Source organism: Melanotaenia boesemani, chromosome 4 (assembly GCF_017639745.1).
Source record: "Melanotaenia boesemani isolate fMelBoe1 chromosome 4, fMelBoe1.pri, whole genome shotgun sequence".
Taxonomy (NCBI): Eukaryota; Metazoa; Chordata; class Actinopteri; order Atheriniformes; family Melanotaeniidae; genus Melanotaenia; species Melanotaenia boesemani.
The window spans coordinates 4259671-4276287 of record NC_055685.1 but is presented as its reverse complement, the minus strand read 5'-3'; the positions used below and the strand labels follow the sequence as shown (position 1 = coordinate 4276287).

At 40.0% G+C, this 16617-nt stretch overlaps 1 protein-coding gene across 2 annotated transcripts; it reads left to right on the top strand.

The window, feature by feature from the left end:
• The first annotated feature begins 4145 nt into the window (after window positions 1-4145).
• traf5 (Tnf receptor-associated factor 5) lies at window positions 4146-15363 on the top strand. 2 transcript variants are annotated; one of them, XM_041983082.1, is made up of 12 exons: window positions 4146-4305; window positions 7352-7618; window positions 7988-8051; window positions 8271-8372; window positions 9483-9647; window positions 9828-9905; window positions 10200-10274; window positions 10380-10472; window positions 10562-10702; window positions 12737-12902; window positions 13539-14152; window positions 14544-15363. In XM_041983082.1, exons 2-11 carry the CDS (start codon window positions 7356-7358, stop codon window positions 14123-14125), a joined length of 1734 nt encoding a protein of 577 aa, XP_041839016.1. In that variant the 5' UTR covers window positions 4146-4305; window positions 7352-7355; the 3' UTR covers window positions 14126-14152; window positions 14544-15363. The 2 variants fall into 2 exon arrangements, with proteins under 2 accessions (XP_041839016.1, XP_041839014.1); XM_041983080.1 differs by having other exon boundaries at window positions 13539-15362.
• The last annotated feature ends 1254 nt before the right edge of the window (window positions 15364-16617 follow it).

Here is a 16617-nt window from a genome sequence, read left to right as displayed (position 1 = left end):
CAACCAACCTGCTCCTCGGTTAGGAAGAGGTACATTAATGAAAGAACAAGTGCTAAGTTTGTGGAGGCCATAGCTCTGTTACCAACAATCAGTGCAGTCAGTTGATGGACTCCTGGATCATTTCAATCTGAAAGTCTTGAATGTAATGGATGCTGTTGCACCAATAAGAATTAAGAGCACCATGGAGAAACACCACTGTGGTCACCAGCCTAAAAAGAGAATGCAGAAAAACTGAACGGAAATGGTGTAAAAATAAACTTCAAATTCACTATGATCTGTACAAACAAAGCCTGCATAACTATAACAATGAGCTGTGCAAGGCCAGAGAGCTGCATTTACCTGAAATGATTAACAGGAATGTCAACAATTCTCGCACTCTGTTTGCTATGATTGAAAAACTTACTAATCCTCCTATACAGATAAGCCCAGAGCTCCTTTCCACTGAGAAATGCAACCAATTTGCCAACTTTTTTAGCCCAAAAAGGAAAACAATTTGACAAAATATTAATTCCACACAGTCAAACAAGAAAACTAGTCTGTGTCTAAAATCTGGAAATATTTCTGATGTTATGTCGCAATTTAATATGGTCAATTTAAAAGTCCAACAACAAACAGTTTGATATTTGAAATCAACAACATGCACTCTGGACATGATAGCATCCGACTTTTTAAAAGCATTTTTTATTTCAGTATAACGACTGTTAACAACTAAAAGGCCGGTACCAGAGGACCGCGAGAGTTCATGACTTAAAAGAAGGTCTGATAGATAGGATGGCCCAAGACCATTAAGACATTTATAAACTAATAAAAGAACCTTAAAATCAATCCTGAAACACACGGGGAGCCAATGCAGCGATTTTAAAACTGATGTTTCATGTGTTCCCGTCCTCGGAACACATGTTCTGAGTTCTGGTCCTCGTCAGAACTCGTGCTGCCGAGTTCTGAAGTAGCTGTAGGTTTGAAATGGACTTTCTGGGAAGACCAGAGAGCAGGGCATTACAGTAATCTAATCTACTTGAAATAAAGGCATGCATCAGCACCTCCATGCTGGCAAGAGAGAGAAATGGGCAGACTCTGGCGATGTTTTTAAGATGATAAAATCCAGTTTTTCTTATACTTCTGTGTGGAGTAAAATCCAGCTCAGAGTCGAAAAGAACACCTAGATTTCTCACACACTGAGAAGAATTAAAATGATGTAGTTTTGATAAAATAATCTCTCTCTTGCCCTCAGGACTCATAATTAAAACTTTACTTTTGTCCTGGTTAAGCTGTAAGAAGTTTTCTGCCATCCATGACTTTATAAATACAATTTAAAAGGACGTTAACTGGCTCCAGGTCATTAGGAGACACGGCGATGTAAAGCTGTGTGTCATCAGCATAGCTGATGAATATCAATGCCGTGTCTCCTGATGACATCCCCAAGCGGCAACATATACAGATTAAAAAGTATTGGGCCTAAACTCTGTCTTTGGGGAAACCCCACTTGACTTTATGGATTCCTGAGGAACATGCATCCATACTTACATAAAATTGGCGATCTGTGAGATAGGAGTAAAACCATTTAAGAACAGTACCTGAGAGGCCCATCAGACTTTTGAGTCTGTCTAGTAAAATCTGGTGATCAACTGTATCGAAGGTGGCACTAAGATCCAGTAAAACCAGGACAGAAAGTGTCTGTGAGTCTAAGTTAAGTCTGAGGTCATTAACAATTTTTAAAAGGGCCGTCTCGGTACTGTGGTTTGTCCTAAAACCAGACTGATATTTTTCTAAAATCTTGTGTTGATTCAAAAACTCATGTAATTGAATAAAAACAGTATATTCTGTCATTTTACTTAAAAATTGTAAGTTGGATACAGGTCGGTAGTTATCAAGAATGTCTGGATCTAAATTACTCTTCTTCAGAAGGGGCCTCACCACCACCGTTTTAAAGGCAGCCGGGAAGACACCCGTCTGAAGAGAGTAATTTACTATGTTTAAAAGCTCAGGCTCAAAGAAACCATAAAATGTTTTTAAAAGTGATGTGGGAATTGGATCTAAAAGGAAGGTTGTTGGGTTTAGTTGGGAGAAAACAAATAATAATGAACAATTATAGCCCTGTCTCTAACCTTTCTTTTATTTCCAAAATTATTGAGAAAGTTGTATTTCACCAGCTTAATAACTTTTTAAATAAAAGGGGAAATCTTGATAAATTTAAGTCCGGCTTCCGACCTCATCACAGCCCTGAAACAGCTCTGGTCAAAGTGTTAAATGACATTAGGTTGAATACTGATTCTGGTCAAGTATCAGTCCTAACAGACATATTGTGTCAGTGTCTGGAGCAAATAAACACCTGGATGAGGGAGAATTTTCTACAATTAAATGAAGACAAAACTGAGATTATTCTGTTTGGTAGCAAAGAGAAGAGGGTCAGCATTGGTAAACACCTGGAGACTCGGGCTCTTAAAATCACCAACCAAGTTCGTAACCTAGGAGTGTTGATAGACTCAGATCTGACTTTCAGCAGCCACATCAAAGCTGTCACTAAGACAGCTTTTTACCAGCTCAGAAACATCAACAGAATTAAAAGTCTAGTCTCCCAGAAAGACCAAGAGAAACTCATCCATGCATTCATCTCCAGTAGGCTGGATTACTGTAATGGTCTTTTAACAGGACTTCCTAAAAAGACCATTAAACATCTGCAGCTCACCCAAAACGCTGCTGCTAGAGTTTTAACCAGGACTAAGAGATCTGAACACATCACACCAGTTTTGAAATCTTTACACTGGTTTCCAGTCAGTCACAGAATAGATTTTAAAACCCTTCTGATTGTTTACATCCCAGAATGGTTTAGGCCCAGAATACATCTGTGATATGTTCAGAGAATATAAACCTAGCAGAGCTCTTAGATCCAAAGACTCTGGTCAACTAGTCCAGACCAGAGTCCAGACTAAACATGGAGAAGCAGCATTTAGCTGTTATGCTGCAAACAAGTGGAACAAACTGTCAGTGGAGATTAAACTTTCATTAAATGTAGACATTTTTAAATCCAGGTTAAAAACATTTCTTTTTCATGCGAATATGCATGAAATCTACATGGTAAGTTTTTAACTAATCTTGCATTTAATTATTTTTATGTAATTTATGATTTTATTGTGATTCTTACTATGTGTTGCTGCCTTTTACTATTTCTTAATATCTGTAATGCCTTTGTTTATGTAAAGCACTTTGAATTGTCCTGTACATGAAATGTGCTGTACAAATAAACTGCCTTGCCTTTTATGTCACGTTATTATGGTAGCCTATCAGATTCATCGTTATTTAAAGATGATGATGGCGATGCTAGTGTTAGGTTAATGGGGATGATGTTATGTTTAATATTTTACAGGTTTAATGCAGGTTCTTGAGCATTTTGCTTTTTCAATGAAAGAAAACACATTATTTCTATATTGTTCATTGTCTAATTACTTTATTATTATTATTATTATTATTATTATTATTATTACATTTATTTGCATCTTATCTAATTTAATCTATGATATGTATATTTTATAATAATTTTCTAGACATTTCTTTAAAGTGTTTATGCACATGAGTTTTATTCATGATATTGCCCTTGTAATAAAAATATTAATACCTGTTCAATCGTGCGATTATCGATACTGATTAAAACGTACCATAAATAAATGGTATGGAATCGAAAGGAAAACTGGAAAATTGGTATCCCCATCGGAAATGCAACAAATTCAGGGTAAAATAATCTTTTAGCTCCTGAAAATTTTAACCTTAAATTTAACTGTAAAGCAGCATATTTCAGAAATATTACCAATTAGATTGAAACCAGTATAAACTGGTGCACTTCATTTGTAGAAGATATATCTTCTGTATTTTGGTCCTTTGAAACCAGACGCATCCCTCTGAAATGAATCTTGCTGCTGTTTAAATCACCTGGTGAAACTGAACCTGAAGCTCGATTTTGTTGATCTGCATCTGGAAACATCTGGATCTAAAAAATGTTAGAAAATTATCATTTTACAGTTCTTACTGTAAGACTAAATCGTGGTCACAGGATCTCTTGTACCAGATCCATTACACGGACCTAATGAATCTGATACAAGAGATCATGTGTTTCCTCCTTCACTGCTCAGTAATAAAAGGCGGCAGCAGGTTGTTGATGTTCACTTCCTGAACGTTTTGGTTTCCTCCTCTGCTGCTGCAGCTGCTCTGCTGATCAGATCCCACCAGCAGGAGGAATAAATCCATCAGATCGACCTGCTGGTTGCAACGTGGGGGCTTTTCTGATGACCACAGAGGGATTTCACTCACGGGGTAAGAAATGGCACCAAAAGCTGAACTAAGATGGACTGACGGAGGAAAATGAAAGTAAAACAACTCGCGGGAATATCAGGTGCCGTTTATCAGAGTTTGGATGTTATAAAAGCGCAAACAGCTGTTGTAAAGATAAATTAAACCCCGATCAGGAGAAGTTGATGTGAAAGGAAGGAAAACGGCAGCAGCGGGGATTTTCCCTGCAGACTGATCTGGAGTCCGTCACAACCCGGATCTGACTTGTTTCTGCCGTATTACACTTTATCGTTACGAGTAACTTCATCATTAATGTTTGTTGTGTATTTTAGGTCAGATTTAAATAAAAAATATTCCTGCCCCACTAATTATTGACTGTGTTTGGCTCATGAGTCAGTAATCTGCAAGGGTTTTGTGCTTATTCTATCTATTATCTACTAAAATCATTTGCACATCATTTTTATTTTCTGTATTACGTGATATTACATTTTTAAAAGTATATGGTTGTATCTGTCACTACAGATCAACTCTGTTACCTGCGTTATAAAATCATTATAGAAAAACCTTAGTGTTCAAATAAAAACGTGTGACCGGCACTCGGTGATGTCACTTCCGGTTGCAGAACAGTTTAAGAGGGAACTACTCAGTTTATTTTTTACGGAATGATCAGAGTACACCAAAAGTAGATTAACGCTGTAATTACGATGTAGCAAATTTTCTATAAAAAAAAACATTGATATAATGAAAACTTTTAAAATGGTCTTTTTATACGTGCCATGCAGTATCTATGCTATCACATGAATTTAAGGCACAAAAATAGTGGAAAATATATATATATATTTTTTAAAAAAAGATTAAAGATTTTAAAGACAACAGGCTTGACAATGAACAGAGTAAAATGCTCATAGTTCTAAGCATTTTGCTTTAATTGATATATTTGTTTTGGATTCTTGTAAAGGTTTGTGTTATAGTCAGGGTGTGATTTGCTGGGGACAGGGGTTGATTTACCCACCCTCTTTTTTGTATAACGGTGCAGAGCTATGGAGAAAATCAAACAGATGTTGCTGTTTATGTATGTAAGGGAGCATAAATGGGCCTTTACTGTGTCTCGGTGAACACAGAATCAATGAGGATATTCTGTGGGCTCGGCTGGTCGGATTTGCTACAGACTGGGCTTCTGTCAAGATGGGAAAATACAAAGGCGTTCCTACAATGATGCAAAAGAATCAACACTGACCTGGTGGTGATACATTGCGTGGGCCACAAGCTGGAACTTGCCGTCCATGACGCTGTAAAAAAATCACTCAAAGAAGTCATTCCCAGATGTTCATAGACTCATTGTATGCATTTTTTTCTGAGTCCCAAACACATGCAGAACTAGAAGCAGTGGCAACAGAACTTGGTATCCAAGCAAAAAGAGTGAGGGAAGTTTTTGACGTCTGCTGGATGTCGCCCTCATGCACGTCAGTGACAGCTCTGTGGGAGAGCTGCACGGTCCTATTAGACTATTCAGAACCTGTTTGAAGACAACACACGGTTAACCAAGGAGAAAGCAAATTGCGCAGGGATGTTTGTGGTGATGACTCGGTGGTTGTTTGTGTCGGAGATGGCGTGTGTAAAAGATGCTCTAGAAACCCTGAGGGCCGTTTCTCTGTTTCTACAGAGAATGGATGCTACCGCAATCACAGCAAAAGCAGAAACTACATCGCTCTAAAACCACTGAAATCCATGATTCAAAGGGATGGAATGAACATGTGTTCTCCAAGAGAGGAAAATGCCAAGACCAATACCTTGAAGGGAGTGAAACCCAACTCAAGCAGTCTGACGAGTTTCGCTCAAAGTTTTTCCTCGCTCTTACCGATAACATCATGAAGAGACTGGACAATGTGAACAATACGCTGTCAGTTGATGTGGTGCTGAATCCATCCATATGGCCATCTGGGGAACAGAACTGCAACCTGTTCGGTAACATCGAAGTGCTTTATCTGCATAGAGCCCTTAACATAAATCCCACGACCCCTGTACTTCTACTGAAGGATTTTAGACAGTACAAGTACCAAGGTAGTAGGCAAACACCTTAAAAAATGGATGACTTCAGTTTACATGATCCCAGTCGAATGCGAGAGGGGATTCAGCACAATGAACACAAGTCTGACTGACGAGAGGAATTGGATAATGATACAGACACTCAACAATCTTCTCTTCATGTTCGTGAATGGCCAAGAGGTGGACCGTTAGTGGAGTGGAGTTGTGGATCAAAGCCGACGCACTGGTGATGATGCTGCCATGTGGAAGTGGTAAATAAAATGCCGAGATCACCCCAACCCAGATTGTTCTCTGGGTGTTTTTTTTTTTTTTTAATGGCTACAATCATAGCGATATATATGTGGATAATAATCCAGAAAATACACCCTCTCCTTTTTAGTTTTGCTTTCCAAATTTTTCTTCCAGAAAGGGGAAATCTGCATGGAAGATGCCCTGTAGCCAGCATGAATGGGCCAATGCATAAGCCTGTTGTTATTTGAATTAATCAAACATTAAACCTTGAAGGCAGTGGCCTTTCTGTGTGGCGTTTGCATGTTCTCCCCGTGTGTGCGTGGGTTCTCTCCGGGTTCTCCGACTTCCTCCCACCGTCTAAAGACATGCATGTTAGGTTAATTGATTACTCTAAATTCTCCCTAAGAGTGTGTGCGAGTGTGAATGGTTGTTTGTCCCTATGTGTTGGTCCTGCAATGGACTGGTGACCTGTCCAGGTGTACCCTGCCTCGCACCTGTTAATGCTGGGATAGGCTCCAGCTTACCCGCGACCCACAGTGGACTACGCGGTACAGAGAATGATGATGATGATTAAGAATGATATTTAAACAAATAAATAAAAAATCTATCAATATCTTTTGTCAAGCAAAACTAAATCTGGACATATTCTTAACAAATATGTAAGAAAATAACAAGAATGACAAGAATTTAATTACTGTATTAGAAATAAGTCAATTAAATCATTTTTAAATCTTAGTGAAAATTAATTTAGGTTTTAGTTCACCTGTCTGATGCGTTTCATCGTCTTCTGCAGACTTATGGCAGCAGCAGCAGAAACTAAATCCCAGGAGTCCAGTCTGCAGTCTGAGGAGTCCCGGCAGGAGTCTGGGGAGTCCAGGATGAGATCACCTGGTCCCATGGCCTCCTGGGAATCTGATCTAGCTTCCATCCAGCACTCCTTAAAGTTTGTGATGAAGCTGAGGGAGGAGTTTATTTGTCCCATCTGCAAAGGAGTCGTCCTCAATCCCCAGCAGAACTCCTGTGGACACATCTACTGTTTCCACTGCCTCCAAAGACTGCTGTAAGACAGTCCACCTTAAAATCCAGTTTTCACCTAAAGTAGTAAGACAGCACATGTGTGTTAAAGAGACTGACCAGACCAGTCGCATGCAGCTGCATTATGCGACTGGTCATCATTATTATAGCAGAAGATGTACTCTGAATGAAACGAGGTCTAAACAAAATCCTTTACACAAATCCAAATCTGATTAGATATTTTTTATGTCCATCCAGCTGAGCTCAGGTTCAGGGTTGAAGAATTAAAACATCTTTAACTCCAGAGTGTCATGAGCAGGTTTAATCCAGTCAGCTTTTATCCGTCTTACTGGTAAAATCCACCTTAAACACTTCTGGTTCCTTGGTCTGAACTTTAATCTGGTTTGTGTTTCAGGGAGATTTCGTCACCATCCAGCCCAGTTTGCCCAGTGGACAGAGCTGTAATCACACCAGCAGAGGTCAGACTTTAGTCTTTCAGCTAGGTGTGTGTGTGTGTGTGTGTGTGTGTGTGTGTGTGTGTGTGTGTGTGTGTGCTTCAGCATTTATACCATGACACAGCAAACAGAATTTATCAAACAGCCCTCATAATCTCCACGAGAGGAATAAGACAGGTCAGGCTTCTGAATCCCAGTAGCAGCTGGTTTGATCTTGCACATTTAACCAGTTTCTCCCTGCAGGTTTTCCAGGACAATTGCTGTAAACGGGAAATCTCCACCTTAGAAGTGTACTGCACCAACTCTCCGGCGTGCACATCTGTCGTCACTCTAAACCAGCTGCAGGTGGGACACAAACAGTTCAGCCCAACAGCTGTTGCATTAACGTAGCTATAGAATAATATCTGGTCATGTTTATTCATTTTAAGTATTCTATGAAATATATCTGTATCATTTTCTTTCCATGTTTATCACTGAGGCAAACCTGGTAATTTATGTATTTATGAAATCATATAATACACTGATTTATTCCACAGTGAGTGGCAGTGTATTGAATGACTCACTAATGTCCAATGAAGTGGTAAATTTACAAATATACCATCCTTATCCATGCATACACCAGAAAACAGCCTGTAAACAGGTTTCCACTGAAGTGACTGCTATGCATGAGAAAAGAACATTTAAATAGATCGACTCTTTTCCCATCCGGTTTGTTCCAGATGGAAAAATGATTTATTATTGGCAGCTATTATGTGAAATAGATAATATTATTATTATTATAAACCCCACCAACACTTTTTACAATCAGTAAAATAACAAAAATGCTGGATACATGAAAAAAAGCTTCGCCTGTCCCTCCCATCCCAGATTTACACTCACCAAAAAATGTATATTATCTAATTAAATCCATCATATCTGTTTTTCATAGTCCATCAATGATCCGATCATGTGACGTCTTCTGACGTCGTATCTGGTGTGATCGCAGATCCAACTAGTTAGTGAGAGGAGAAACTGATGACCCTGATGAGATGTAGATGTTACTTCAGTCTCAGATCGACCCTCCGTCCATCCTCCTGTCAGCGAGCCTCGAAGAGTCTCATAATTTACAGAATAGGTAGAGAAGTTCTCCTTGGATCTGTGATCTCACCGGCCTGATGGGATGATGTGACATCTTCTCAGCTCATAACTTAAAACCAGGTCACATGCAGCTGCTGGAAGCCTCACTGGAAACTTAAGTTTCCAGTTTCTGTTTAACGTTGATGGACCATGAAAACCAGATATGATTTGAAAATACAGTAATATTTATCTGTAATTTACACATTACTCAGTGTAATCTGTACATTGGTTGAGCATAACAGTAGAGGGAGTCAGTAGTATACGTAGCACAGCTTAAGAACCATGGCCCTGCATAACATAATGACAAAAAGCTTAAATCCATCTTTCTGTTCCCTGCAGGAGCATCTGGGGTTGTGTCAGTATGAGCAGCTGCAGTGCACCAACACCGGCTGTAAGGAGGTGCTACAGAGGAGGCACCTGGAGAAACACCTGACCAGCAGCTGTCCTCGTCGCAGAGAGCTCTGCCCCCACTGCAGACAATCGCTCCACCTCCACCTCCTCCAGGTAACAGCGGTGAAGTGCATCAGCTCCGGTCAGAAGATCTTTTCGTCAGATTTTCATCCGAACATGGTGGAGCTAAAACATTTCCCGATTTCAGGAGTAGAGATGTTAAATTTATTCTGTAGTGACAAAACTGAAAGACGAACATGCAACTGGTATTTGTGGTGACCTTCTGCTTCTCAGGATCACCTCCAGAGCTCGTGTCCGGAGGTAGAGGAGGAATGCCCTGATGGCTGCTTCCACAAGGTCCTCAGACACCAGGTCAGCGCTGCATCCAGTCACATGGAAAAACTGCTGCACATCCCTTACTGTGTGTGCTTGCATTAAATTCAGACATAAACATGCAGTATGTACATGTGGAAGGAGGTTAAGACGCCTGCTTTTGGTTTTCTCAAAGACAGAAATGAGCAGTTTCTCATCTGCAACTAACGTCTTAAATTCCATCCTTCACCTGACATTAAAACATGTGTGGAAAACTTGCACCTGAGCCATCACAGTCAGGCAGCTGGAGGTTGGTGGGATATGATCTAAAACTGAAATGTTGTTGCCCTCCAGCTGATGGAGCACAGAGAGTCCTGCCCTAAAGTTCACACCGACTGTTCCTATAAGAAGTTTGGCTGCTCTGTCCAGGTTGGTTCACCTGATGAAGCACCAACACCCCTGACACAGATGTTTATGAGGAAATGATGGTTGTCATCAAGTGTGTGAACTCATGAGAGGAGCTTTTTGTGACAGGGTGAAAGAGAAAAAGTGAAGCTGCATGAAGAGTCTGCTGTCAGTCGTCACATGCTGTTGGTCCTGAGTAGCAACATCCATCTGGAAAAACAGGTAACAGGTTCAAATAGTAGCAGAGTGATGCTCATAAATGTGTCAAACTCATACAGACAGAGCAGAAACCCTGTGTTTATGTGTGTCAGGTGGAGGTTCTCCAGGAGGAGGCGCTGATGAGACAGGAGGAGGCTCAGACAGATTGTTTAACACTTACTGGTCTGCAGAAGGAAATCCAATCTCTGCTGCAGGAGAGCAGCAACTACAAACACACCATCTCCACAGCTCAGGTTTAATCACAGCTTTCCTTCCTCTTCTCCACCTGTTGTCTGCCTCATTTTTATCACATCAAAATCCCGTCAGGTGTTCTGATCATATTTCAGATTATGACGCATTCACAGGTCTGCAGAGGGACACTTAAGGCCCATTTATGCTCGATGCAGAAGACAGATACGCAGAAGGACGGACAGTGTTGTCCATCCTTCTGGTTATGCACGTTTTTTTGGTCCGTTTTCAGGGAGCTTAGCTATCCGTCGCCTGCCACAGAAAACAGCACAATACCAAAACAACAATTAAGTATTTAGGTATACAGATTACTAAAAATATGGATTTACTAACCAAACTTAATATCTGGGGAAACCTGGAAAAATGTAAAGCCCATCTCAACTCTTGGTCGCAGAGGGAATTATCTATTATTGGTCGAACACTCCTTACAAAAACTGAAACCATTTCTCGGTTCATTTACCCAGCTCAATCACTAGCAGTTCCTAAAGAAGCAATTAAAGCGATAAACCAAGCAAACTTTAATTTCATCTGGAAAGGTAAAACACAGTACTTAAAAAAGAGTATAATGGTCCAAAATTATGAAGAAGGTGGCATCAAGGCAATTGACTTTGAATGTATTAATGGCACTATCAAAATTAACTGGCTAAAACAATTTCTAAGGCAACCAAAACAAATTTGGTATCACATTCCCAATGAAATATTTATGAAACTAGGCGGCATTAATTTTCTCCTTAGCTGTGATTATGACCCAAAAAGACTCCCATACAAACTCGCCTCGTTTTATCAACAAACTCTGCTTTACTGGAAAATGATTTACAAACATATATATTCTATATAACCCAAATCTCTGTTTATGCAAAACTGGTTAGAAAAAGGCATTTGGTCTATTTTACATCTGCTGGACTGTAATGGTAACCTGCTCTCATTTGAGAATTTTAGTGCTAAATTTAAGATCTCAGACAAATCTCAGTACAAAAAGGTTTTTAACGCTATACCTAAACAGACCCTTCTATTGACATCTCAATTGTACAAAATTGGAGCTATTCCAAGTCTTCCTTCGCTTTTGGTGCAGGGAAAGAACTTGTTTGATTCTAAATTAAATAACCTCACTATTAGACATATTTTTAACAAAGAACTGTTTCCATTCTCCACATCTCGTGATTTACTCTCTAAGTTCTTTTCCAAAAAAGATATAGAATATCTGAGATCCTTTTTCTTTAATGCTCCCGTTGCTCCAAGGGCCAAGGAAATTCATTTTAAAATCCTCAATGGAATTTATCCTTCATCTAATTTTCTTCATAACCGTTTTGGTTTTGACTGTAATAATTGTATATTCTGTTTCGATCATATTGAAACCACAGATCACATGTTCTATGAATGTATCTTCACCAGTGCTTTTTAGGAAGACTTATTTCATTGGTTATCTAAATTTCTGCCTGTTCCTGTTCTAAAAAGAGAAAGTGTTTTATTTGGTTTCATGGTTAAAAATAACTGTCACAATATGTTGATCAACTCCATAGTAATACTTGGAAAGTTTTTCATACACAAGAACAGGTTTATGAAATCCATACCCAAATTCTTTGCTTTTCACAAAGAGTTAAACCAATATTTCTATTCTCTAAGTCACATGAAAGGGAAGAATGCTGTGAATCTCTACACAACATTAGAAGCGCTACGTATATTTAAAAATCCCTAGCCCCCCCTCCCTTTTCATTTATTTATTTATTTATTTATTTTTTTTCTTTTCTTTTCAAATCTATCTCTATCTCTTGTATTTGCGCATCCCTTATGCGCCTGTTGCATTTGTATTTGACGTTGTCTGCCAGCATGTTGAACATTTATTCTGTTCTGATTGTATTCAACACACTTTGAAATAAAGTTTAAAAAAAAAAAAAAGTATGAGGACGGCAACGTATGACAATGTTTGAAACGGACATCACTGTTTATGTACGTAAGGGAGCATAAACGGGCCTTAACAGTGAACGAACAGGAGCAGCTTCAGTCCTTGTGATGTTAACTGTGTGTTTGTCTCCGATCAGAGGACTCTGAGCAGGCAGGAGGACGTCCTGTCCTCAGTGAAATTGGGAGTCCAGCAGGTGTCTCGAGGACTGGGTTCTGGTCGGGATGAGCTGGAGCAGCTAAAAAAGTCTCTGGATGCCGTGATGCAGGATGTGTTGGCGGCCGAGGCTCTCAGAGAGCACATCGGTAGGAAAACCTAAAAGTCTGCTTGTAAAAATCCAAAACATCCATTTTTTCTCAAAGGAGCAGCTGAGTATAATAATTATCCCACATGTCCCTGAATAAATGTCTCAGCACTTCTGATACTCTTAGAAATGTGATCCAACCCCACATAATCCATGTTCAGCTGCTTTGTGCAAGTTGGAGTTTAAAACGTCCCATTTTATCCACAATAACTTAATACTGAAGGGACCAGTTCCTCCATTCAGGTTTACAAGCTGTAACACCTAAATAAGTTATATTACATTCCTCATTTTTATTTAGATTAGGATGCCCTTGATTTCAACGATGCAGAAAAGGCAGAAAGCATCGTGTATAACAGAAACACATAAGTTGTCCAAAAAGAAAAAAATATGAGTCCGGCCTAGGTTTGAATCCCGGCCCGGAGCCCTTTGCTGCTCGTTCTCCTGGACAAAATTCAGTCACATCATTAAATACAGAATTCAAGGAACAAATGGAAAACAGAATTTAGGAAAAAGAAAACAGCTTTCATGGGGACCGATTTAAGTTGTGTCAGTCATGTAGAACTTTATTTAACCAGCTTGTGTTTTCCTGGTTAGATTTTTTTATTTATATTAACACTAACTGCATTTCTCCATCCAGTTTCTTTAGAGGAGAACCTGAAGCATCACTCGGGGCTCTTGGATCTCCACGCCGCTCAGCTCAGTCTCAATAAGCAGCACCTGCAGGAGCTAGAGGTGACGTCCTTCGACGGCAGACTCATCTGGAAGATCCAGGACTTCAGGAAGAAGAGGGAGACTGAGGCCAAAGGCCAGCCGCCGTGTCTGAGCAGCGTGCCCTTCCACACCGGACGCTGCGGCTACAAAATGGCCATCAAAGCCTACCTGAACGGAGACGGGGAGGGGAGGGGGACTCACCTGTCCCTTTATGTGGTCCTCATGCCCGGAGACTTCGATGCTCTGTTGCCATGGCCGTTCAGGCAGACCGTGTCGCTGTCTGTTCTGGATCAAAGTGGTGCCAGGAACCACCAGAGTCTCAGCTTCAGACCCGAACCCACAAACAAATGCTTCCAGCAACCCGTTGCTGAGGCTGTGAGCAACGTTGCTGTTGGATTTCCGTGTTTCATCCCCCTCAACACCCTGGAGACGCCTAGAAATGCTGTGTTTGTTAAAGACGACACTCTCTTTGTCAAAGCTAAGGTGGAGACGGCAGGTTTAGATCAGCTGTAGGATTCTCATGTGGTTGGTTGCTTTCAGGTACGGCCCTGTGCTCTGCTGCACTTGTCTTAACTTTAATGTTTAACATGTGAGAAGGCTGATGCCTCATAGACTTGTGAGTGAGCTGCCGGACTGCTGGTTGATGGATTTAGTTTCTCTTCCAGGTAGTTCACTGGAAGACGTTCATATTGAACGATATTATGTTTCAGAATTATCTCAGGGATTATTTGATGAAAGTCTGACTCAAGAAAATCTAAGTGCTAATGTACACAGCCTGTCCAATAAAACAAAGTTACCACCTGGATTTATTTAACATGTAAGAGCTTCCAGTTGCATGATCCTGCGTGAATGATGATGGTTCAGCTGCAGCGAGTTATTTAACCCCAACTGATGCAATAAGCTGTTTTTCATGTTTTGTTTCATTAAACAATCATGTGGGAAGATGCATCCTGTGGTCGAGGAAAAGATGCTCATCAAGGGTCAGAACAATGGCACCAAGCAGAGAAAACATCTAAGGAGATGCAGAAACTACTAAAACTGCTTTGTTGTAGAGGTACATTCTTGAAAAAAAAAACACAACAAAGAGCCTTCAAGGATTATGTTGGTGAGGATATAAAACAAAATTAGTCTCAGCATCACATCTCAACTACAAACAAGTCAACTATTCCCTCCAACAACAACTCTTCCCAGGACCTTGCCTGTCAGAAAAACATCTTGTACGATGGTGATTGGTAATAACTTAAATGTTTGAAGATATTAGATGTAGAACCCAGGGTCATGTTAACAGTGAAATTAAGAACATTTCCACATGACGTGACGGAAAATTAGAAATAAAAAGGCTTGACTTTGCTAAGCAGCATAAAGACTGGACTTTGGAGCAATGCAAGAAGGTCATGTGGACTGATGCGTCCGGATTTACCCTGTCCCAGAGTGATGGAGCATCAGGGTAAGAAGAGAGGAAGATGAAGTGATGCAGCCATCATGCCTAGTGCCTACCATGGACATTTAAAGAGTAGACGCTACATTGACTGCAGCCTCCTGTAGGAGCTGACGAGCCGCGTGGCCGCCATCTTGGATCGGTCATTCACTTTGTTCAGTCACCTGTTAAAAAGGAATAAAAATTACCAGAACTCTTCAGGTTCTCAGTCAATTTTCCAGCCGTTTTTCTTTGTTGCAAAAGTCAGACATGTTGTTCTGATACAGGATGCTTAGAAACAGTGAAAACGCTTATTACCATAGTTTGCCGGCAGATAGAAGGTTTTACAGTAATAAAATATTTCGTCTGTGTCCAAGTACAAGATGTATTTGGTGTATCATAAAACACACTTGCATAGAAAAACAGTAATAGTTTTACTTAATTAAAAAAGTAAATAACTGATTCATATCATATACAGTATACAGAGAGATATTTGAAATATTTAAATACATCTGTAACAATATATTCACACATATGTACAACATAAATATATTCTAAAATATCAGTAAAATATACCAACATATATAGTAAATTGTAACAATACAACAAAACTTTATTTTATCTTATCTAATCCATCTAACCTATCATATATTCTTTCAGGAAAAAGTAGTGAGCTAAAACCTCTGAAAGAGGACAGTTTACAGAGCTTCTTTTTACTGCCACTCCGCAAGTAAAGAGAGACGAGTTTGGTGAAGCCTTATTTTAAAGAACGCTGACACAAACAATGACAATATGTTGGAATGATGGTTATCGATGTTAAACTGGGTCTCAATGTGTTCACTGAGCAAAAAACATCCTCAGGGCCGATCTCTTCCCAGACCACATGTATGAATGTACACATTCATTTGTTGGAGAAAGTTCAGTCAGCTTTGTAGCATCTGCAGCAGCATTGGAGCCAAGTCTGAACAAACTGATTCAGAAAGCTGGTTCTGTTCTGGGATAACTCTGGTTCTGGTTCTGTACTGGGAATAATTCGGGTTCTGTACTTGGAATAACTCGGGTTCTGTACTGGGAATAACTCTTGTTATGGTTCAGTACTTAGGATAACTCTGGTTCTGGTTCTGTACTGGGGATAACTTTGCTTCTGGTTCTGTTCTGGGGATAACTCTGGTTCTGGTTCAGTACTGGGGATAACTCTGGTTCTGGTTCAGTACTAGGGATAACTCTAATTCTGTTCTGGGGATAAATCTGGTTCTGTACTGGGGATAACTCTGGTTCTGCTTCTGGGATAACTCTGGTTCTGGTTCTGTTCTGGGGATAACTTTGCTTCTGGTTCCGTTCTGGGGATAACTCTGGTTCTGTACTAGGGATAACTAATTCTGTTCTGGGGATAACTCTGGTTCTGGTTCTGGGATAACTCTGGTTTTGGTTCTGGGATAACTCTGGTTCTGGTTCTGTTCTGGGGATAACTCTGGAGCTACTAGTGATTGTCCAGGAAAGAATGCTGCACAAGCTGCTGAACATCTCTGCTGATTCTTCACATCCTCTACACAACAGAGTGAAGAAACAGCAGAGTGTCTTCAGTCTG

Bases quoted from the DNA above. Each gene is read 5' to 3' on its own strand.
- traf5 (XM_041983082.1), top strand. From the start codon at position 7,356: ATGGCAGCAGCAGCAGAAACTAAATCCCAGGAGTCCAGTCTGCAGTCT. The intron at 10,275-10,379 runs GTTGGTTCACCT...TTTTTGTGACAG, and splicing joins AGTTTGGCTGCTCTGTCCAG to GGTGAAAGAGAAAAAGTGAA. The intron at 12,903-13,538 runs GTAGGAAAACCT...TTCTCCATCCAG, and splicing joins GGCTCTCAGAGAGCACATCG to TTTCTTTAGAGGAGAACCTG.